Raw genomic sequence first — 23267 nt, 5'->3', positions numbered from 1 at the left:
TGAAACCTAGCAGAAATGGCAAGCTTTGTGAGTAAAGCTAAACAAAACGAGTGGAATGCCGTGGACCCTGTCCTGGCAGTGTTTCATAGTTTAAATAGTTCTGGCACTCTCCATGGAGTTTCCAGCCTGTTCTTTATATCAGTAATGAAAGAACTATGATGCTTTTATTGTCTGTTCCTCACTGCAAGGAAATTGCCAGTCATTGACCTACCCAGATAGAGTGGTACTAAGAAGGATCAAGAAATTGTCAATTGAGACACCATGCCGGTTTTTTACTGACTTCTATCTGAATTGGTAGGCTAGCACGTAGTTAATGAGGCAGGTTAGCTTAGCTACTGAAATATCTACTTTACTAATTTCCTATAAGCATTCTTCAGCTTCAGTGATGAACATTCCTATAACATTCATATTATTAATATATTGTTGTATTTCTCTTACAGTTAAACATATGTGGGTGTTATTACCGACTCTGGCAGGGTAGATCTGTCGGGTGGTTCAGAGGAGCCAAATTCAGAGGAGACATTTCTCAATATTTACTCTTAGTTTGGGAAAGGAATTAAAAACCGCTTCAGGATTGCATTCACGAGTACCTCATTCACACTCAGTCTCGCTCTCAATTTCACTCTGGGTCACTTTTGTTAGTTGTCTTCCATCTCTGTACTTAACATAGAAAAAGACATTGTCACCGTTGTCTCTTCTGTTTTGAAATCCTTAAAATCTGTTAAATATTCCTGCTAAATCAACACATCGTGCAAGACAATGCACTTCGACATGAATGCCACTGCAGAAGATTTATTTTCACAGTTTATTTGAATGCATCTTTTCTCGATACCAGCCAGGGTTCTGGTCTCCTCCACCCTGATCCCAGCAAACATACTGTACATGTTTTATATCAACACACATGACGTTACAGATCATCGTTAGCATTAAAAACAGCATGTCTACAACATGTCCTCAAAACACTTGTTTTCACTTCTCTTTTCACTTCAGACCACAGCAAGTTCCCCTAAAAGCATCTCAAAGAGAAACAGTCCATATTTTAAAGTGAGGAATAAAACAAACCAAGCTTAAAGAGTAGTTTATACTAATTTAATTAATTTAATTTAAATCTAAGCCGTTTATATGTTTTAAGTGATTGGACTTTACATAAATCAGCTCGTACACTGAGATTCCTTTTAGAAGAACCAGCCTAGTTTCATTCAAAATCCTACTTAGTCTACTGCACTTCATTAAAAAAAAAAAACAAAAAAAAAAAAAAAAAAAAAAACGGTTTCTGTCTATAACGAGGCATGATGTGAAATTATCACACACTGCATTTCATAGAAAACCACACACAAAGGGCCTGGAAAGCACAGCCACCCAGGTCAGACGACTCTGCTCAGCACAGTCCAAAAAAATAGAACAACAATTCAACAATTGATGTCAAAAGAACCAACAATGAACCAACAATGAATCTAAAAGACACAAATTCAGCAACACAATGAAAATAATACGCACTCGTGTATCAAGTGCAACTCATAAAGAAATGTCAGTAACCTTCAGATCATACAAATCAGACATGGATTCAGCTACAGGCATCGAGTGTTTTGAAAAGTCACTCTCGGTGCATTCAAGGAATAAACAGCGCAACAAAACAAATTCACATTAAACCCATGCAATGTCCAGGTTTTCTTGCAGTTCTGATTTTTATGGTCTTTCAACAATACTCTTTCACACTTAAATGTGAAAGTTGATTTAACTGACCGATGAAAATGACGTGAATCCTAAAGATTTGTGGACCTGGGTGGCTGCAGCGCTAACGCTATGGACAGAAGGCGCCTCTTGGTTTGGTGTGAAGCAAAGATAAAATAATTAAGACTACTGGGTTCATAGCAGGCATAGAAGGTCAAAGGCCGAGCCACTGATTGAAAGTCGGGCTGCTGCTGAAGTTCTTCCCGGAGGTAACGGTAGTTTAGCATGAGGACAAAACCGCCAGCTAATCGTAGTAAGTTGTGTAAGTGTTCATCATGTGAGCTAAGGCCAACAACACCATGTGCAAAAGTTCAGCCAGGCTCAATGACTCCTGTACTGAAATGTGACATCACTGACTGTATGTAAAGATGCTTTACAGGTGATTTCAAGGCTCTGTGTTAGGTGTCCAGTCATCACCAATCTTAGGGATTGGCTTGCTTCTGGAGCCAGCAAGTGGTCATTACAGGAACTGCAGTCTTTGGCATGTCGGTGTTGGCTTCCGTTTTCATTACCAGAGGTTCCAACTAAGGTTAGTAACATTTGTTTTGTCATGATATGCACAATGTATTTTCGTAGTTGGGATGTCCCGTTGTTCGGGGATCATACCCTATCCTGGCATTTTGATATTTGATATTTTATAATTATTTGTTTCAAGTTTGTCATAAAGCAAGACCTAAACATCCCAGTGGCATCAAAGCAACTTTTTGTAGTGTTTTAGTGGCATTTAATGGCATAGAGAACACAAGGTACGAGCTACCCTGTCCACACTACATCAACTTTGAAAGAAAGATTTATTGGAATAAATCAATCACATCCAGGGGAATGAAAGGAAGACAATAAAAGACTTTGGGAATCTACGGGGAGCAACATCTCTAGTTTTTTAAGTAGTTGTCGCTTTGGTCACTTTCCAGTGAAGCTGTTTCACCATTGTTCAATCGACTCGCCTGAAACAAAGCAACCTCAACAATGCAGTCGACTGCATTTTTGCAGATGCTTCGTGAATTTCTACTAAAGGTAAGTTCATAGTTTACGCCCATGTTTGGTTGTTGACACGTGTCCTCAAGGGTCTGTATAAATGTTGAATGTCTCGATGGACTGCACATGCATAACCCTAAGTCCTGTATGCATGTATAGTAGCTTATGTAAATATATCTTTCTGAGGTCCTAACTTATGAGTAGTTGTGAATTATTTGTTTGTTTTAAATGGGTCTTTCAACTTCAGCAGCAAACTCTGCCAAACTCTTAATCAGCAGCCCCGGCCCAAGGTCAAGGCCATGGAAAAGGTTGCACTAAGTTCAAAGGTGGCGTCAAGGTCAACAACACTGAATCAGGTCAACACATTCACCCAGATGGCTACCTTTTCTTTTCAAGTTTTAACAAAAGTAAACCCCTTCCTTTGATGCAGACGAGCACTCGCACCTACACTACTAGTCTGGAAGTTTGGAGACACCTTCTCATTGAATTGAATGAGAAGGTGTCTCCAAACTTTCGTGTATACTTCATACTTTCCTTTCATCTAAAAGTCAACTACACCACACACATGTATTTACACACACACTTTTCCTTCAGGAATGAATAACCACTAATATCTGACAGACAGCATGATGGATGCATGGATGGAGCAATATCATTGGTTGACACCACATCTTACAGACACATGACCATACAAGGAAAGAGATTTGTCCTCGTCTAGTGATTTGTGTAAGAACTCTTTCTTTATGCTTCGTCAACACCCTTCAGGAACTTCTAATTTCATTTTCCTTCCTCTGTGTGTTATTTTTTTTTTTTAGTTTTTTTTTTTTTTAGTTGAATAAGAAGCTAACTATTGGAAAATACATTTTAAAATGTTTCAATACCAGTGTGGAAAATGATTTATTTCTTTCAAGAGACAAATATTTTCAGGATGACAAGATTGTTTCTTTTCTTTTTTCTTTTTTTGCTACTGTTTCCCTACTTCACAACTGATTCACACAGACAGACACCATCAGACAGAATGATATTTACAGTATTTACAACATATCTTATCCTCCGTAAACTGCTGTAAACCGAGGAGAGGCAGAGAGCTCATACTTCATGGTAAAAACCTCAAAAGCTTGTTGGAATAGTTTAAGAAACTGTGAGGTTCAGGATGTCACTCAGTTAATTTGAGATACAGTACAAAGTCTAGGGAATAGGTGAAGGACAGAAGGAGGCTGAGACAGAAGGAGACGTCTCTGTTGGCTCATTGTTTTGAGTTCTTATCAGTCAAAAACTAATCAGGTAGCTAGCCCGACTTTTCCACCCCATAAATCTTTTGTGGCAAGAACGTGGTCTAGAGTCTCTCCACTGGAAAGAAATTATGCTCCTGCAAAGATTTGCTTCATGCGATGATGGATAGAGTGGCAACAGTAGTCGCACATGTCATCTGAGTGCAATGGAGTTGAATTTATTTTCAACTACATGGCTCTGATTGGTTGAAGCAAAGTCCAATTGGGTGCCCCATAATGAAGTTATAGGACACATATTCTGATAAGAACTTGAGACTTTGTTGGAAGGAACATATTCAGGAAATATGAACTTTCATGGATCTAAGTTTCTCAAATCAAAGCCAGGATACAGTTGACCTAGCTTGACAAAAGACCAGAACGACAGGAAATAGCTACTCTTTAACTCAATAAATACAACCAACCAACTCTTCTAAAGCTGCCTTACTGCTAACACACTGTACAACACTTAAAACAAACAAAAACATACTTTAATGGGTGAGTGTTGGACGGAACTGGACTAGCTGATTTCCTGTTCCGTCTTTGGGCTAACCTCGGCTAATCGCCTTCTCAGCGAGCAATTGTGCACATTTTCTCAAAACAATGAGCCTTAGATTTAAATACAATAAATAAGAAGTGGTAGCTTCTGAACCTGGAGAAGAGAATTTAGGATATTAGAAGAATTGCTCAGCAGCGTAAACAGGCACAGAACTCAATTATCTCCCCGGTTGGTGAGTGCCAAGAAAAGGAAATGAGAAACGTCCTCCGGGCCGGCAGAAGGAGAGCTGGAGGGCAAAGGCAGAAGAAATGGGACGTTTCCCAGAATAAATGGAAGACTTCCTGGTAGCCTAGCGGCAGGGACTGCAAGGAGCTTAATCCCTAAACCAGAGGGAGAGTTTGTAAATGAATCAGATGTTCATATCCCTAACCAACGTGGGTTGAGGCCATTTTTCACAGCCATTTAGTGTCATTCAGATCAGAGGTAATGGCCCTTTTCGGGAATTGACCACCCAGTCCAAACGAGTCACTAGATGATGAAACTGGATGAGTCCAATAGCACCGTCATGGTGTCCTAGTGTTGATATGTCATATATCCTTCAAGTAGCAGGGAGGTGACTTCATTTATGTCCCACCAAAACAAAGCGAGTGTTTGATAAGAGATTCAATTGGACTTTAATCAGCAGCAGAGATGGGCCATTTAAAAGTCTAATGTAGAATAAATGGCACATAGTCTAGATCAGATGCAGCGATAATACTGGAAAACCTGGTTTGTTGCCAATGGAACAAATGGCCTAGATCAGTTTCCAGGAAAACGATGCAACTTCAAAGACCAGGTGACAGAAAAAACACTGTTCTAAGTGAAGGGATTGTTGACCAGAGTCTTTTAGAAGAAAGAGGAACAGGTTCTGGGCCACAGGTGTAGCTTCTTGTCCTGTTTGTAGAAGATGAAAGAGAACATTTTCAACATGTGGCACCATATTTAGTTTTTAGGAGTGATTCAACTAGACTAGACATTCTGCATTAAAGGTTGATGATTCCTGGACCAACAGTGGTGGTTTTGAATCTTGTAGACAAGCTGCTGTGGATTCTAGACCAGAGACGAAGGAATTCATTGGTTTCCTATTGATGTGTTCTGAGAGAGACTGAACTGACTTGATCTCCAGAAGAAGGAATGTGACCGGTTGAACAAGCAGAGGGGTGTTGTAAACCAGAAGTGGAAATAATGTCAGTTGTCCTTGTCCAAGAACTTGTTTGGTTGGAGATTTGACATCAGACTGGGTGGAACGTATTTTATTTGTGGTAGATGAAAACACGTCCTGTTCAAGATCTCAGACTTTAAATAAGATGAGTTCTAGACATGAGGACGAAACACAAGTTGTAGAATAGATGGAACTTGTTTGTCTCCACTCTAGACCAGAAGTGGGAAAACTTTGTTATGTTTAAATTCCAGTTGTTGGAAGGTGTTGTCTTCTAGACCAAAGGTGAGGACATTGTATTTGCATGTGTTGGATTTGTAGAAGATGAAAACAGCTCCTGTTCTACAGTGGATCAAGTCGGACTTCGAGAAGTTAAAAGTGATTTAGTTCCCAAAAGAGTTAAATAGGATATGTTCTAGACAAGAGGAGATAACACAGAATCTAGAGTAGAGGGGACTTGTCTGTTTCCATTCTATGTTTCCAGTAGACCAAAAGAGGAGTGGGTTAAAAGGTTTGGTTTCCAGGAGACACAGCAGGAACTTTGAGACAGGAGGGGGGAATGCATTTGGTTTGTAATACATGAAAACTAGTCCTGTTCTAGAATAGAGGACTAGTCTCTGGGTTCCCAGTAGACTAAAAGGGGAGAAAGTTTAATTTCCGGTCGAAAGTGTTGAAGGTGTTGTGTTCTCCACCAGTGATGAGGAAATTTGTTTGGTTTCCAGTAAATACAGCAGGGTATTCGATACCACACTGGAAAGAACTGTTTTGAATTTCTAGTACATTGAAATGGATCCTTTTCTAGACTGGATCTTCTGTTCTTGACTTCCAAAGGAAAAAACATGTGGATGAAAATCACAAGTCGTAGAGTAGAGGGAAATTATCTGTGTCCACTCGAGACCAGAGGTGAGGGAACGTTTGTTTTGTAGTAGATAGAGCAGGACATTCAAAATGAGACGGGAGAGAATGGATTTGGGTTGTAGTAGATGTTCTGGTCCTAGACTGGGACTTGGACTTCCAGAAGACAAACTTAGTTCTAGACAATAGGTGGGAAAACTTCCCAGGTTTCCAGCTGACCAAAGTGGGAGTGTTATGTTTAATTTCCAGCTGATGAAAAGTGCTGTGCTCTAGACCAGAGGTGAGGGAACTTGTTTGGTTTCCAGAATTGGGGATTCCTGCTCTGGTTCCAGTGTGTCTCCACTGATCTGGTCCTCAGCGCTGCTCACAGTGTTGGAGTCCACAGGAGCTTCGTCCTAGACAAACACAGAGTCAATAGTGAGTCCAGTCAGTTTGAATGTAGTCGTATGTAACATCTGTGTGTGCATTTGCGTGTTCTTGTGCTCTTACCGTCACCCAGGGGTGTAACAGGACCTCCTCGGCAGTGAAACGAGCATCCACATTTACCTGCAGCATTTGACTAATCAGCATCTGAGGAGTAAGTCATGTGACTGTTAGCAATTTCATCATCTACCGCCTCCTGCTAAGATGTTTTTGGGGGATTCTCAACGAAGACGTTCGATGAGTGAGTGCTACCTTTGCTTGGAGGCTAACGGCGTCCCAGTCTGGAGACGGAAACTCCAGCTTCCCTCTGAGGATCTGGTCAAACAACTCCTCCTGGACGTTGTTCTCACTGGGGAAGAGCAAGAATCTTTAGACTGTCTTCAGGTGACACAAGTGTCAGTCAATATGTGCAATATGTAGTAAAACACAAAACTAGACTCTGCTTGATTGTGGAAAAGCTCACTGACCTTCTGAACGGAGGAAATCCACACAGCAGGATGTAGGCGATCACTCCTGCTGCCCAGATGTCCACTTTCAGTCCATAGCTACACACAAAGACAACAGTTTAACACATTTGTTAGTGAACTGTAAACAAGGTTCTGTATGTAAATATGAAATTGAGTTTCTAAACTCAAAGCTAGGGCACTGGAAACAGAAAATAGCTACTCTCCGAATTTCAATAAATCCGACCGACCGACTCGGTTGTGTTTTACAATCATATACACTTTCTCATTTAACTCCTGGCACATTTTCCAAAATGTCTGACTTTTCTTGTTACATTTCAAAAGCAAAAATCAGTAAAAACTCGATTGATAGCTCCTGAACTTGTGGGAGAAAGGATCTAGATTTAGAATTTCAGTCTAAGTTTAAGACTTTAAATCTCTATCATGAGCTGTGGACAAACTTCGTTTTGACATAAACAAAAACTCCAAAGTAAAACAAAAAAATATAAGAGTCTTAACCAGCATATAAGTACTTTCATCATGTTCATTTCTAATGTTATTCTGCTGAACTAAGAATTAATGTAATCATGTGAGAGTGTCATTTTCAATGGAAACAATATGAAGCAAGACACTGACAACTGAAATTAAAGTTTAGCTACACTCAGCGTTGTCTTCCAGTAACAGGGTGAAGAGTCGACCAATAGGTTTGTTTTATTTTCAAACGGAAAACGACATAACTTCAGCATCGGCCATTCAGAAATACAGCTGTCCATGCTAGGTTGTTTTTTGTCACTTAAATGTATCATATTTCCAGCTCACGTTAGCTGCTTTATAAAGCAGTTTGTAACCTTTTAGTGAAGGAAATCGTTGTTAATTCTGACTTTTGGTAGAATAATTGTTTATTTCTAGTCACTGTGCGATATATTCACCATGTTGTCATTTAGCCTGAATGAGTAAAACAGTGCAACAAAGCTTGTTGATGGACAGTTAGCCATTTTCCACTGACAAGATTTTAGCTTGTGTTGGGGCTACTAGTTAAACTAGTCTCTTGCATCTTCAAGCTGGCTTTCTGTAAATTTCCTACCTTGTCATTACGTTTCATCAGTCTCTCTTAAAAAGTGCAAACTACACAACTCTCACCCGGTTTCAGCGATGATCTCCGGGGCGACGTACGTGGGCGTGCCGCACACAGTGTAGAGTGGTCCTTCTACGACTGTGGCCAAACCGAAATCCCCCAGCTTCAGGGACTTGGTGCCATCCGGATACTCGCACACCTGCAGAACACAAACAGGTAAACAACACAAAGACACAGCGAATTTACTGTCAAACAGGTTTTCTAATAAAGAACACAGTCATTTCAGACACTCGTGAGTCTCCAAAAATGACGAGTTAGGAAGTATAGTGTCTAAATTATGATGATTATTGTTGTTTAAGACTTTTTCCAAGTTTGTCCTATTCATTAGTTTTCATTTTCACTATTAAAAAGTTTTCAACCTGGAATAGAAAATACACCATTTGCATTATTTATGTTAAAAGCCCAACTTCTACGTGAGATGCTTTTCACTACCTGGAGGAATTTTTGCATTTTAAAGTAAATCTGTGTGTATGTACCAGCAGGTTCTCTGGTTTGATGTCTCGGTGTACGATGTTCATCCGGTGAAGGTACTTGATGGCACCGGCCAGGTTGAACACCATGGCACTAGCATCGCGCTCACTGTACTTGGTGGAGGAGGTGATGGCGTCGAACAGGTCGCCGCCCTGGAAAAACAAAAATGAATATGTCAATACAAAAAAAACAAAAAACAATTGGAGTCAGATGGATCTGTTTTGTTCCCGACTCTCAAGGACGAAAAAGGACAAAGTAGACGAGGAACCTTGACGAGCTCCATGACCAGGAAGAGCTGAGAGGGCGTTTCGTCCACCTCGATCAACTGGATGATGCTCGGATGTCGAACTCTCCTCAGGACCGCCACCTCGTTTTCTATCAGGTGTTCCTGTTCACACACAAACACACAAGGTTGTGGTTCCGTGAAGCTTCTGCAACGTGATTTTTCAGAATTTTCAGAAAAGATTCCTACTGGCTTCAAAAAACATGGTACAGAACCGCACAGAACCAGAAACTCCAACGACAAAGACAACTCATTGACAAACACACGGATAGTTTTAGACGTTTTAGACAGATGGTTTGAAAGAGGATTAAAGGAAGACATCTATGTCAAACTGGAAAACCCCTCCCTCAACATGGTCTGAGCATCTGCATCCACAGAAGGTTTCACCAGCCTGGAGTCTCACAATCGATTTATCATTAGATTGTTTCCTCCAATTAAAAGTGATCACCCCCAACTTCTTTAGAACTGAAGACTTGAATTAAACATCAAGAAACTCACCTAGTCTAATCACCTTGTGACGCTTTGTGTGACGCTTTCACACAAAACGTCGCAAAAAATGCGCACAAGGATTTCTTCTTGAAACTACTTTGAAATCTTTCAAATCAAGACTGTTGGAAAAGGTTTTTTTTTTTATTTCTCACTGTTGTCGATCATTTAAAAGTGAGGATGGAAAGCCTTCATATCGTTGGCTTCCACTGAAAGCGAACTGAATCTTTTTGAACGTTACAGTTACAGATCTATCCGTTACCTTCCCACAGCAGCGAGCTTTGTCAATGATCTTCAGGGCGAACTCCTGTCCCGTCGACCTGTCAGTAAAAATAGACCAAATAAATAATCCCGGCCTTTCAGTCTTTCTAACGAAGCTTCATTACAGAAACATTTAAATGTTTCTATGACACAACTTTTAAAGATTTTACAATAATCTAACATCAATCAATCGATTGAACTTTATTCACAGGACACAGTAAAGGTCCATAGTAAAAAAAAAACTTTATCTTGAAGTTTTTTTTATCATGAAGCATGAACTTGTTTTTTAGTGAAAGTCAATTCCTTTATTATTGCAGACTGCTTCTAATTGTGTGCTGGGGTCACGTTTACCTCTCGACGCACTCCTTCACCACAGCAAAGTTTCCGTCTCCGATCACTTTCCCGACCTTGTACTTGTCGTTGATCATGGAGGAGGAAACCGATCGATTACCGTTCACTTCAAGGAGAAGATAAGAAGAGTTAAGAGACTTTGAGACTCGCCTGAGACTATTTTTTTTTTTTAATTTTTCAAAAGATGAAAAACTTATATTCCGGCTAAACACACCTTCGACGGTGGACTCATCCAGCTGCTCCGCCTCTCCGTTCACATCTGTGGAGGAAGTGCGATGTGGAGATATCTGGAGAAGAAGCGAGACTTCATGTAAAAATGTTTCCTTCACGAAACCTGATCCATATTTCTACAAAAACCTGACAGCCCTGGTTACAAAGTTCTGTCTGGTCATTTTCTGTTTTATTTTCAGTTAGTTTTAATGTTGTGTTAGTCTTTATATTTTCACAGTTTCTCATTAATAAAAATCAGAAAACAGAATCAAAGTAAATATGATAATCAGATTGTTTATTAGTTTAAACCAGCGCTGTCAAAATGAACGTGTTAACGCGGATTCATCCATTATCGTGATTAAACTGATTCAAAATGGTCCTCTCCATGGGACACGTGAGGACACAAAAAAAGCACTTCCAGCTTCAAATAACACATTAACAAAGCCAAGCATACGTTAATCTGGGATTCTGCTAGAACTGTGGGCTAACGTGGCTAACAGCTGGAGACAAACCAAGACAAAGACAAGCTGGCAGTGCTCTCTCTCCTAGTTGCAGCAGCAGTGTAAATAAGAAATGGTCAGATTTCCTCTTGTTGGACAATGTCAACAAGTTAGTTTGGCTTAGTAGCAACAGGGACACATCAATGGGGACAAATGATTGGTTGAAAAAATGTTGTTCAGTTGTTTCAAGTTGATTTGTTGAAACTGTACAGACGTAGTCTGTTTGCTAAAACTGAAACGTGATTAATAGAGATTAAAAATTAATGATATTTAATCAAGATTAATCCACAGCAACCCTGTGATTAATCTGATTAAAAATCGTTTATCAATAATCGTTAAATGTTTGACAGCGCTGGTTTAGACATATTTAGGAGAGTTGTCTGTCAATCAATCAGTGGTTAGCTCAGTCTAAACCTTGAGGCTGCGTCGCGTCCCGGGGCTGGTGGGGGACGGGCTGGATCTGGACGATCTCCCAGTTGATCCTGAAGCCTCATTGGCTGCGCACAACAGAAAAAAGCAAACTAATTATTAGTCTAAACGATACTGGTAATCACACATGTGGAGGGAAAATGCTCTCAACAAAATATGCATCCTCTCCCCACATCATGTCTCACAACCACCACATGGTTCATGGTTCTGAAACAGCAGCAGGTAGAGATCAGCAGCTGTTATAATTTTCTGTATTTGTTTTTTGTTGCGTCACACCTGGACCCGGTGACTTTGTCCTGGACGGGCCTTTGGGAGGAGTCCTAGAAGAGGCGAGGCCAGAACTGCTGGGGGTCTTCGGAGTTTTTTGAGGGGCACTCGAGCGAGACACCTTGTTGGCCCTGCACTCTGTAGAGAGACAGGAAGTGAAAGTGTCGATTCAGTAAATGTGTTGGTCTCAGCTAATAGCGGACTTTTATGCCAGCTGTGTTGTTGCGGATTAATAATGGTGTTGTACCATTCACGAAGGCCTGCGATTTGCCGCCGTGTGTGAGCACAAAGTCGTCCTGAGCGTAGCGGAACTTCTCCGGTCCGCACGCCATGAACACATCGTCGTCCCCAAAGAAATCCTGCAGACAGGTCAGCTAACAAAAAAAACACAGACAACAGATGGGAATATTCAATCCAGGTTTATGACTGACTTTAATAAAAATAAACACAGAGCGCTGTCTAAGAACTGTCTCCAGGATTAAAATACAAATTCCACATCAGGATGTCCCAGATTGCTGGAGGACGAAGAGGAGGGGAGGGGGGAGTCGACAAAAATATGGATGATGAACAGGTGAAGAAAAGAAGGATCAACAGAGGTGTAGGACGACGGATTAAAGTCCCGTCAAAACAGAAAATATGTGAGAATGGATTAAATTACTTGCAGCTACCGAGCTAATCTTCTGTTGGATGTGTGCAACCCGAATGAAACGGGATCACAATCCATGGAAAACAGTCAATATTCCACCCCTGGGGTTGAAAATGAGGCCCAAAACTGAAGTTGTGTGGCTTCATTGACTTCCAAGATGGCAACGCCCAGAGACGCCACACTGAGCTTCAGAACAGCTCTTCAGGAGTCGTTTAAATAGTTTTGATGAATAATTTGTACCTAATGAACTGGCCAGTGAAAGGGCAGTGAAACAGAAACTGGTACCGAGGAATTTTAAAGGCTGCGCAGTTTCCATGGAGACCACACCGACTAACGGATGCGGAACCGGGTTGTGACTGGAAGACTGGTTGCCGTGGTAACAACCCTCCAGTGTTAAAGAGGGTTCGTGTGTGTGTGTGTGTGTGTGTGTGTGTGTGTGTATATTCAAAGTGGCTGCACAAACTGAAAGGACGGAGAGACTTGTTTCATTCACGCCGAGTCTGAAAAGAGTGAAAACGACAGAGCCTTCGTTAAGACTCCATGCCTTCAAAATAAAAGCCTTCGTTAACTCACTGCCTTCCAAATAAAAGCCTGTAATGTACTGCCGTGGATGTTACTAAAAGGAAGATTACTAGTGCCGCTGATGCTTTCATTTTGAAAGTGGTGTGTTTTGGGATTACATTTATATTTTACATTTATTAAGGCTGCTGTGTGTGAGTCCATAGAAAAGTGTGTGTGTATAATCCGAGCATCCTTTCCCTCAGCTCCACGCCATCATTGTCACAACCGACACACTCGTCTGTAACTTCAAAGATGGTGTGTGCATGTTGTAAAAATAGTCTTGCCAGCCAACGTGTGACAAGTTTAAATCCTGAACTCAGAGAGAGGATCAGAGCACATTAAAAGTTAAAAATACCAAACGTGACAAGAGTGAGCTTCAAAGACACTATGCTTACGGTCCACACTTTAAACACATTTTCTCTACATAATCCTGATCTCCAACAACAGTTCCAGTCGTAAATGATGGAACTAAGTCATTTACCTGGACCACATTTTCCAGAATTTCCAGCATTTCAACAGCTCAATGCACCAGAATTGCCAACATCTGTTCATTCTGTTTCCAAAAACAAATTATGACAAGGACAACTAGGGCAACTTGTAGGGGCTCTTGAAAAAGTCCCTGTAAGTTGCCCCAGTTTCAATTAAATGAGCTGAAACATAGGCAACATAGGCAACTCGTGGGGTCTCTTGAAGACGAGAACAACTGGACTTATAGTTTCTTCAATTGCAAATAGATAGAACTGCAGAAGCTACTTGGGTAAAACGTCTTCAATACTCTTGAAACAGTCCCAGCAACTTGTGGGGTCTCTTGAAGACGAGAATAACTGGACCTGCAGGGACAATCATTCAGTTTCTCAAGGACAGCTGAAGGCAACTCATAGGGACTCTACTCTACAGTCCCTACAAGTTGCCCCAGTTTCAGTAAAACAAGGTGAAAGAGAAGGGCAATTCATGCAACTCATGGGGATTCTTGAGAAAGTCCATACGTCTTCAATAAATCAAGTCCAGTCTCCCTCAGGTCAGCTTTTTTGTTGTTTTTTTGGATGTACCACAACTTGGATGACTGAGAACATCCTCAATCGATTAGTTGTGTTGTCACATTTCCTAACCCTGCTCAGTAGACAATAATACCCTGGGATACGTAGCTGTACCAAGCCCACACAAGTTGCCTCCCAGCATCTCCTTAATGACATCCAGAGCGAGAACACTTGTGGGTTTTTGGACTGTACTGTGTGCACACAGAATTCATTCATCTATGTTGGGAGACTGTTCAAATTGAGATATTTTTCTGTCAAGAGGTAAAACTAAACTTGACCCCACCTGTTTCCCATCCAGCGTGTAGAGCCTCTTTACTGCTCCAGAATCCAGCTTGATGGCCTCGGTGATGTCTGCCAGAACTTGTTCGAAGGAGTGCGCCGTCTTCTTGTTCAGCAGGATCCTCACCGCCTTGCGGGGCTTCACGCCGCTTCGGATCACCGTCACCAGCTTGGGTTTGATGAAGTCTTTGCTCTCCCTGCCCTCCCGACCTTCGACGCGATCCTTGGAGGAGGAAGAGGCGGCGGCGGCGGCGGCAGCGGCGGCTGCAGCAGCAGCAACTATGCTTGTTGACACTCCTGTGGACGCTGTGGACGTTCGGCCGGAGCCTGCCGCGCCAGTCCCGGCTCCGGGCTTCCAGCTCGGGACGGAAATCTTGGTGTAGTCAACCTTTCGGTAAGGCTCGTTGGAGGCGCAAACATAACACTCACCTGGACAAAGAGAGAGAAAATGAATATTGTCCTGAAACTCAACTGAGGAGTGGGAAGAAACAGTGACAAAGTGATGTTGAGTAAAATATTCCCAACAAAAAGCTGATGAACACGTGAAATGTTGAAACTGAGTTAAGAAATTGAAATGAAGGCCAAGGTTGAAATGTTAAATAAGTGAGTGATGTTCAGGGTCGGAGGTTATTCGAGAATCACTGTCGTCTAATGCCCTGAGGTAATACGAGCCCTATGTGTGATGCAATGAAGGTGACAGCAGATGTCAGAGTCATTCCCGTCTCTATGACTTAGACCTACACTCGACAGCTCCACGGTGCGTTCATGACTGATGCAAAAAATATGGAAACAAGGAAACCGCATAGGCGTGTCTCTACAAAATGATCACGATTAGTTAAGAATGTGTGGACTTGTAAACATCAGCCCGGCATGCAAACACGTTTTATTACTTCCTTGTATCTTTTATGGTTTTACAAATGAAGACACCATCATCTAAACTCTACAGTTCCAGGCTCATCAAAGAGGCGGTTTTATAAGGGGTGGAATCAATTGGAGTCAATGGGAGTGTAAAATTCGGCAAAGTTAATTCTGAGTTGTGTTAACACATTTTATCTGCAACTAGCTCTTATTTATTATCGATTAATTGATCATTTCGCTTAGAAAATGACTATATCGGACCAGGGTGACAATCTTGATATCCCTTTATCAGTCCAGCCAATAGTCTAATCGTCTAAAATCCCAAATTTCATAAATTATTGTGATTGTCTTAATCGCTGCAGCTCTGGTAACTTTAGTTGTATTAAAGCTGTAGGTGTTTAAGTTAATATATAGTAGTATATTATAGTAGTATAGTATGAGTGGAAACATGAAAATAGTATTTTATTATTAAAATAATTATTTTGTACAACTCAGAATTTAATTTATACTCAAAGCCCACTTCTTCATCGTCTGCTTTTCGTTTTCTGCCGGTTTCACTTATTAGCTGCAAATATTTCTGATCTTCTCACAGAAAATGTACCAAAGAACTTAAATGAGTGTATGTCCTAGTCTCTCTACTGCCGTATTTTACCTTATATGGTTAGAAATGGGTTTATGGGCTTATCCTGTTTCCTTCTCTCACCGCCTTTTTTATCTCACTACCTTCCCAACAAGCGCACGTTTCTCTCCGTTTCATCCCTGTCATACATTCACACACTTCTCTCCAGGTGTGACCTTGTCTCTCCACACGCTGCATTTCACTTTGCTATTCAAATCAAGCGGACAGGTCTGCTCTGGGTTTTTATTTAAATGCATATGTGAGGATGCTATTTTGAGGCTTTATTCGTGTATTTATTGTTGTGTTCTCCTGTAAACTGGTCACTCAGCTCTGTGTAGATCGACTGGGGGAGAATAAACTAGGCTTAAGATCATAAACAAAAGAGATGATGTTTTGTTGACGATTATGAGGCAACCAAACTACACTACACTTCATATAATGGCACTAAAGACAACTGATTAAGTAATTTATGAATACACCTGGCCAGAACAGTCTGGCTTCAGATGGGACACGATTTTGAAATAAAAAAAAACTCTTAACTTCAGGTCACTATTTTGACTCAACTGTCAGTGGACACATTTTAGATTGTTACCAAAACAGTTTCTGTTCTCCAAATTTAGTTTTGAAAAGACATTTTAGGCATATTTTGCAGGATCTCATGGTTTATCTTGAGGTTCTGGGCTGTTTTTGCCTTTTTAAATAACAGTAGTTTTATTAGGTATGTTAATATGGTCAATAACTACCAGCTGATTATTGTAATAACCAGTTAACATGTGTTAAATACCGCTTCAGAATCATAGTCAGAACTACAACTGTGAATTTTGGACTTTCTGGAAAACTAAAACTAAATTTATCTAATAAGTATGTTGTCTTATTGTGGTGACGTTTCCAGTCGCGACCTAAAAAGTTGGATATTATTCACACAATGACTGTCATTCTATATAAATGGACAGCGGGCCTCCATGAGAAGTTGTGAAAGTCTCCCACTTTGGTCTTGAAGCGATGATGATCCACTCGACGGTTTGACGAGTGCTTTGGAGCGACGCGTCTGTCTTTTAGTACGCCTCCAGACGAGCAGCTTCCTGGCACTAATGCTCATTAGTGGACATTACAACCAGTTACACATCAATACTCATGTTAATTGAAGTTACTCTGCCTCTGGTCGGCTTCTCGCTAAATGACTCTGGGTAAGAGAGGAAGGCGAGCAGACTGACCAGACCTCAAGAGTTAGCTGTTAAATTATTTCATGCACATAAATCTCGGTGGGAACGATTCTGCATCATTTATCATATTTACAGTGAAATTTAATGGCCCGGTTCTCCAAACTGTCAGACTTTAACTTCCTGTTTCTTTATGAAACAGAGGATTTCCTGTTGAAAGAGGATGTGAGGAGAGGAAAGCAGTGTGACTGAACAGTGGATGGAATCGCCATTTAGTCTGATTGTATTGATTATGTACTAATTATTCTGCTGTTGATGCACAAAGAAATAAATGATGCATGTGTGTTTGCATAACAAAGGCAGACAAAGCAGAAAGGAACGACGGGCGAGGAAGTTTAAAAATCGATCGCCTGAGTCAGAAGGACAGTCGGAGAGAACAGTTGCATCTTAGTGAGATCCGTCTATCATGTATTTAATCTGATGAAAAGAAATATTTGCAGAAATAGAAACTCCAGTAAAGGATCTGATGGATGGACAAAGCTCTGGACTAGGTTTGACTGTTTTAATGACGCAAAATGGTTTGACTAGTTTCAGCAAAGAGATCGATGATGAGTGGAGGTAATGGCTAGATAACAGCAATCCATAAAAGAAATGCCAGTTGGGTCTAATCGGAATTTACTATGATCAATAATGGCCACCAGGGGGCCACATATAATCAAATATACAAACTTACAAATACTTGTACGTTAGTTTGCTCTCATTTGTTCTCTTGTAAAGTCCTAAGTAAGATGAACAATACTAATAAAATGTCTACAAGTTCATCTGTTTAAAATATAGAAGTTACGTTAGCATGAAAGACAGCTAGCCTAGCGTAGTCTTACCTTCAACCAGCTCGTCCATGCTGGTGATCTTCTTGCTGCCATCTATGGTGTAGATGGTGCGTACGCCTTGTGGCAGATGCAGGTTGTCCGCTAGTGAGCGTGTCAGCTCCATTAGCAGCGCGTCGTACGAGCGGAAGCGGTCACTGGACACGGCGTACACCAGGCCTTTAAAGTATCGGTCCCCGTTGCGGTAAAACCTGACCTTCTTGGCTCGCTTCTCCGAGGTGAGCGCCTGCAGGGTCCGGGTCCGGTAGTAGCTGCAGTTGGCGCTGTGGGCAGGGCTAGGGACCAGACTGCTGCCCCTGGAGCTCGGACCGGACCCTCCGCCGCCGCCAGTGCTGCCGGTGGAGTCATCTCTCTTGGCCCGGGTGGAGCGACCCCGGCGAATCTTGGCGTCGCGTTCGTCGAAATGCTCCAACTCGAGAGTCTTGCTCAAAGACATGGTGAAAATTTGTGGCGATAGCAAAAGACTCCCCGCTACACAAGGTTCATCTTCCAAGTCAAGATGGTCAGCAAATCCAGGGGCGGCTCTAGGTTTGATAAGATATGTGTTATAAGGTTGGAGACTAACTGGAAAGAACCCAGATATTTTTATAATCCATGAAAAGTGGTGAAGAACCAGTTTTTGAATGTGGTGGTAATTGTCAGAATGTAGTTGGGTTCGCCAATGCTAGCTGTAATCCCCAACACAATCTAAATGAAGACCTCTAAAACACTGTAGAACCAGTTGGATGATGTGTAGACCGGTCATAGTCCGACAAAGTCAAGCGTAATTCAAGTGCAATCCCAATGTGAATATGACAAATGTAGTCCCAGGTTTTTACATCAAGACATCTTGTTGTAAATCCAGCAGTAACACTCTCAAACTTGATGGTTGATGGTTGGAGACTGATACTAAGAAAGCTCAAAGGAAGCAAAAATGTCAACGTCAAACCTCAACCCTCTCCTTGGCTATTTGGCCTCGTCCTCGCAGTAACCTTGCTGCAGTGTCAGTTACCCAGCTGTAACCTCGATCATCTGGCTTTCAACCCCGGGAACAACGGATTTAAACCTTGATCGTTGCTTTGTGGTCCGACTAATCCGTTTTTTCGGTCACATTTTGCCTTCCATTTGCGTCCTCGGCATCCCTCCGTTTCCCTGACAAAAGAATATGACAATCACATGGTTTAGGACGGATCTCAGCATCACCTGAGACACAACGTCCAGTCATCAGTTATCTGCTGCAGAAGGAGAAATTCAGTCTTTTTGGAGGGTGTTTTCACACCGGCTTGCATTTAAATAATGGCAGGACACAAAGAATGGGCTTCATGTGGATATCATTCATGCCTCCCACAGGTCTTTTATGTCAAATCATACGTGCAAAAGAGGCAGACTGTATTTTAATGAAATTTGCATTGATTTTTCCAGTCAAATGAGATATGTCTGCAGCTCAAAAGGCTGCATGGGAGCCCGAAGGTTAAAATTATTATAAAACCTGTCTCTTTCTCCACGTGTTTTAGATATAACAGAATTTTCTGCATCTGGGAGCTAAGCCGTGCTGACAGCGCCATTCAAACACACGTACACACGGAGAGGGAGGCACCCACCAATGTAATGCCGTGAAACCGGTTCTGTTGCTAGGGAGGGCTTGCTCCTCTTCTGCCCCGCTTTCCCCTCCACCCTGGTGCCGTGTTCCGGTCTGCTCGGGCTCTCCGGGCCGGGTTGAGCCGGTGCGCTTTAGCCGGGATACAGGGGTGATGGCCGGGATGCAGCGAGGAGAGAGGCGGCGGAGGGCAGCATGGCCGCTGCTGCTGCTGCTGCTGCAGAGAGAGGAGACACCGGCTGAATCCACCCTCCCTTCCCGTCGCTTCCCCTCCTCTCCGCGGATGTACGTGATGACAGCGTCCCCTCCCTCCCCCTGTGTCTCCCCCACTCCTCCTCCCTCTCCCGCTCCCTCTCTCTCTCTCTTTACTTCCAAGTCTTTCTCTATGTCGCTCTACCGTCTCTCGCCTTTCTGCCTTTTGTCTGACACTAGCTTATTTATTTTTTTCTTTTATGTCACGGCGATTTTCAAAGAAACTACTCAATATACGACTGAATTTATAAATGTATATATATATATATACTGAACCTATTATTTGTTAAAAAGTAACTCGAAAAATAAAGCTTACATTTATCCAAAAAATAAATAAATTAACAAATCGTTAGTACAAACATGCAGTTAGCAGCTAACATTCGTATAATGACTAAAAGCGAACAGCTTTTGGTTAATAAATGAAATAATTGGACTGATTAAATGTAAAAAGTAAGGTTAAAAAGGTAAGTTAAATACAAGAAGTTCCGAGTTTACTGCAATTTTACCTAGAAAATAGACGTTAATGTGACCGTTAGCTTTAACGTAAGCTTAACGGTAGCTCGTAGAATGGCGTCTTGCTAACAGTTTTTGATAAATAAATGAATGGTCTGGTTGAATGCGAACGTAAGTAAGTTAAATGTACGAAAATTTCTGAGTTTGCTGCAATTTACATCGAAATTACACGTTAATGTGACCGTTAGCTTCATTTAAAGAAACAAACTGCTAGCAGCTGCTAGTAGCTAAAAGCAAATGTCTGAATTTGCTGCAATTTACATATATATTAGTTAATGTGGCCGTTAGCTTAACGCAAAGAAATCCGAAGAACTCGCTAGCAGACGTTTTTTTTTGTTTGTTTGTTTTAGAATTTAGATGTTAATGTGATCGTTAGCTCAGCATAAAAAGGTAGTCAGTTTGCTGCACATTTCCTAAAAAAATGTAATGTAATTTAAAAATCGGTAGCTTGGCAGAAAGCCACAAACGGCAGCTAACATTGGCTCGTAAAATGGCTCCATGCTAACAGTTTTTGGTAAATACATAAACTACGTGGACTGGTTGCATATGAAAAGTAAGTAAATTAAATGCACAAAGTTCTGAGTTGGCTGTAATTTACATAGAAATTAGACGTTAATGTGACTGTTAGATTAGCATAAAGAAATAAAATACTAGCAGCTAAACAGCTAATAGCTAAACAGTTTTTGATGAATAAATAAATGAACTGGGCTTATTAAATATGAAAAGTAATTCAGATAAATGCAAGAAGGTCTGAGTTTTCTACAGTTTGCATAGAAATTAAAAGTTAATTTGACTGTTAGCTTAACGTATATTAGATGCTAATTTGATAGCACTATGTTTTTGCTAGCCGGTTTAACGTAAAGGCTAAAACAGACCGTCTGAAAGGCTACTATTAGCTAGTTATTTCACTAGTTTCACACAAATTGTAATTTGGTTCCGTATTTACTCTCACAGGTAAACATGACATGATGGTGATCACAAGACTGCTAACAGTTAGCTTAGCATGGCCAAGACCAGGTGGAAGCAGGCAGAGCTACTGCTGTGATGATCTCCTTGTGCACACAAGAATACAAGGTACGCTTTTAAATCTTTAAAGGTTATCATTTTGAACCATTTCCTATACAATTAGCAGCTATTTTCAGCATTTCTTTAAAAATAGATCATGAGATATTTAATACCAGTCTCATGAGTGAGTTTTAAGCTTAAGTTTTAGTGATGACTGTTAACATAAAGATGTAAACACAAAAGATAAGCTAGTATCTTTTGGCCATTATTTTCAGGTAAATATTTAAACTTTATTATGTTTTACATTAATTATGAAGGTTGAGTAAATAGACTCTTAGCATAAAGACCAAATAAGACTCATAACATTAGTTAGATATTTTTCCACATATTTTTAAGTCATGGTGAACATGTATGTTTTGGATAGAATTGGGTAGAAGTTTTAAGTAATTGTAACGGGATGATATTCTAGTTTAGTATGAATTAAAACGAGGCAGAAATTGCTTACGCCATCACCCTGATGATCTTACCATGTTCAAGCAAAGGTAAGTAGAAATGTTATAATTTTTGTGTATTTTTGTTCTTGACAGACAGTTAGCTAGCTTAGCATAAGCTAAATCAGCTAACTGTATTGCAAATTATTGGCTTGATGTAATATTAGCCCCAGCTGACCATTTCCAAGTACGCGGTACATGTTGTCTATTTCAGTCATTTTTCTTGAAAATTAGATGCTAGTTTAATATGTTTGTCGCAAACAAGTATTAATTTAGCTGTATTACCATATTAGTCTTTAAATATTTGGCATAGAAGGTTGTAAAATGTTTACAGTTCATATTTAATAGTGCAGAATCTAAGGAAAGAAGACAGGACTTTGTATATTAATACACCATATTGTTATTAATTAAAAATAAGGTGTAATAGTAGTTGTGAAATCCATAGAAGAGAAGAAAAGTGTTGTTTCACATAAGCATAACTTACTTCCTGCTCTCACCTTTCTAATATTCCTATGAGGCAACAGCTCCACCAGCAGGTGAAACAGCAGATGAACCAAACAGGAAGAACAAAGGAGTAAAGAAAATACATTGATTTAATTTATTACAAAGAAAAGACATATGCGCAATTTCATGGTAACATTAGTTTGTATGGAGATTTCAAACCTCATATTTTACGACGAACCCATTTCTTCTAAAAATGAATCTACAGGTAAATATGTGAAGTTTATACACTTTTTCATGTTGTTCTATTGTTAAATCCTTTTGCTTTCTGTGTTAGTTTCTAAGTTAAATTCTTGAAGCTATTATTATTTTTGACATCAGCTAAGACTGTCGTGACTGTTATGAACAGCTGTTACATGAGGTTAAATTGCAAAGTGATTAAGGCCCAGAGCTCATAAATAAGTGATAATAAACGGTTATAATGGAATATTTAATAAATAATTCTGCTCCATTAACAAGGTAAATATTTGATGAAGCTGTGGTTGCTACAGATATTCCCACTAATTTTACTTTGTAAAAGTAAGTTTGACTGATAAATGAGATGAGGCCGACATGCTGACATATGTTAGCTTATTGCTGGTGAACTGCTACCATGTTGATATGCTAACTATAGAAGATCATTTAGACTTACTTAGATTTGATTGTGTTGCTAAGACCAACATTTGTGAGCTAATCACTGCACACTTCACAGTAACTGAGTAAGATGAAGTAATATTAATGACAACAAAAGAAATCTTACAATCCCAGCTGAATGTACAGCAAAATGTATTCACACGGAAATACTTATTTGTTCACTTAATAGTTGTTTTTGTTTTTTGCCCACGATAGATGATGTGATACACAACTTCACAGTAAGTACAAAGCTTTTTTCACTTATTTATTTATTTGCTGCTGTAAGGTATCATCAGTTTACTGTGAGTCCTTACTACCAGGACTTTGTCCTCATTAGTCCTCTGGATGGTTGTGGGGGGGTTTGGGGCATATCCCAGCTGTCATGGGGTGAGGGGCAGGATACACCCTGGACAGGCCTCCAGTCTGTCTCAGGGCTGACTCAGAGAGACCTAATAATCATGTCTTTGCATGGTGTGAGGGAGCCA

At 40.6% G+C, this 23267-nt stretch overlaps 1 protein-coding gene across 1 annotated transcript; it reads right to left on the bottom strand.

Moving 5' to 3' along the window:
* Positions 1–791: 791 nt before the first annotated feature.
* Positions 792–19646, bottom strand: LOC125014661 (serine/threonine-protein kinase DCLK2-like). Its single transcript, XM_047595914.1, has 16 exons — positions 19413–19646; positions 17827–18963; positions 14313–14737; positions 12033–12159; positions 11795–11923; positions 11504–11586; positions 10594–10666; positions 10380–10485; positions 10030–10087; positions 9267–9386; positions 9004–9150; positions 8533–8666; positions 7417–7494; positions 7202–7298; positions 7016–7096; positions 792–6921 (listed from the first exon to the last, which is right to left on the bottom strand). Exons 2-16 carry the CDS (start codon positions 18266–18268, stop codon positions 6796–6798), a joined length of 2226 nt encoding a protein of 741 aa, XP_047451870.1. The 5' UTR covers positions 18269–18963; positions 19413–19646; the 3' UTR covers positions 792–6795.
* Between the last annotated feature and the right edge of the window lie 3621 nt (positions 19647–23267).

Source organism: Mugil cephalus, chromosome 1 (genome assembly GCF_022458985.1).
Source record: "Mugil cephalus isolate CIBA_MC_2020 chromosome 1, CIBA_Mcephalus_1.1, whole genome shotgun sequence".
Lineage (NCBI taxonomy): Eukaryota > Metazoa > Chordata > Actinopteri > Mugiliformes > Mugilidae > Mugil > Mugil cephalus.
This window is presented reverse-complemented; position numbering and strand designations above follow the sequence as displayed.

Excerpts from the sequence above, each read along its gene's own strand:
- LOC125014661 (XM_047595914.1), bottom strand. The coding sequence starts at position 18,268 with ATGTCTTTGAGCAAGACTCTCGAGTTGGAGCATTTCGACGAACGCGAC. Across the intron at positions 14,738-17,826 it reads CATGGACGAGCTGGTTGAAG|GTGAGTGTTATGTTTGCGCC; the intron begins GTAAGACTACGC and ends CTCTTTGTCCAG. Across the intron at positions 10,486-10,593 it reads GGATGAGTCCACCGTCGAAG|TGAACGGTAATCGATCGGTT; the intron begins GTGTGTTTAGCC and ends TTCTCCTTGAAG.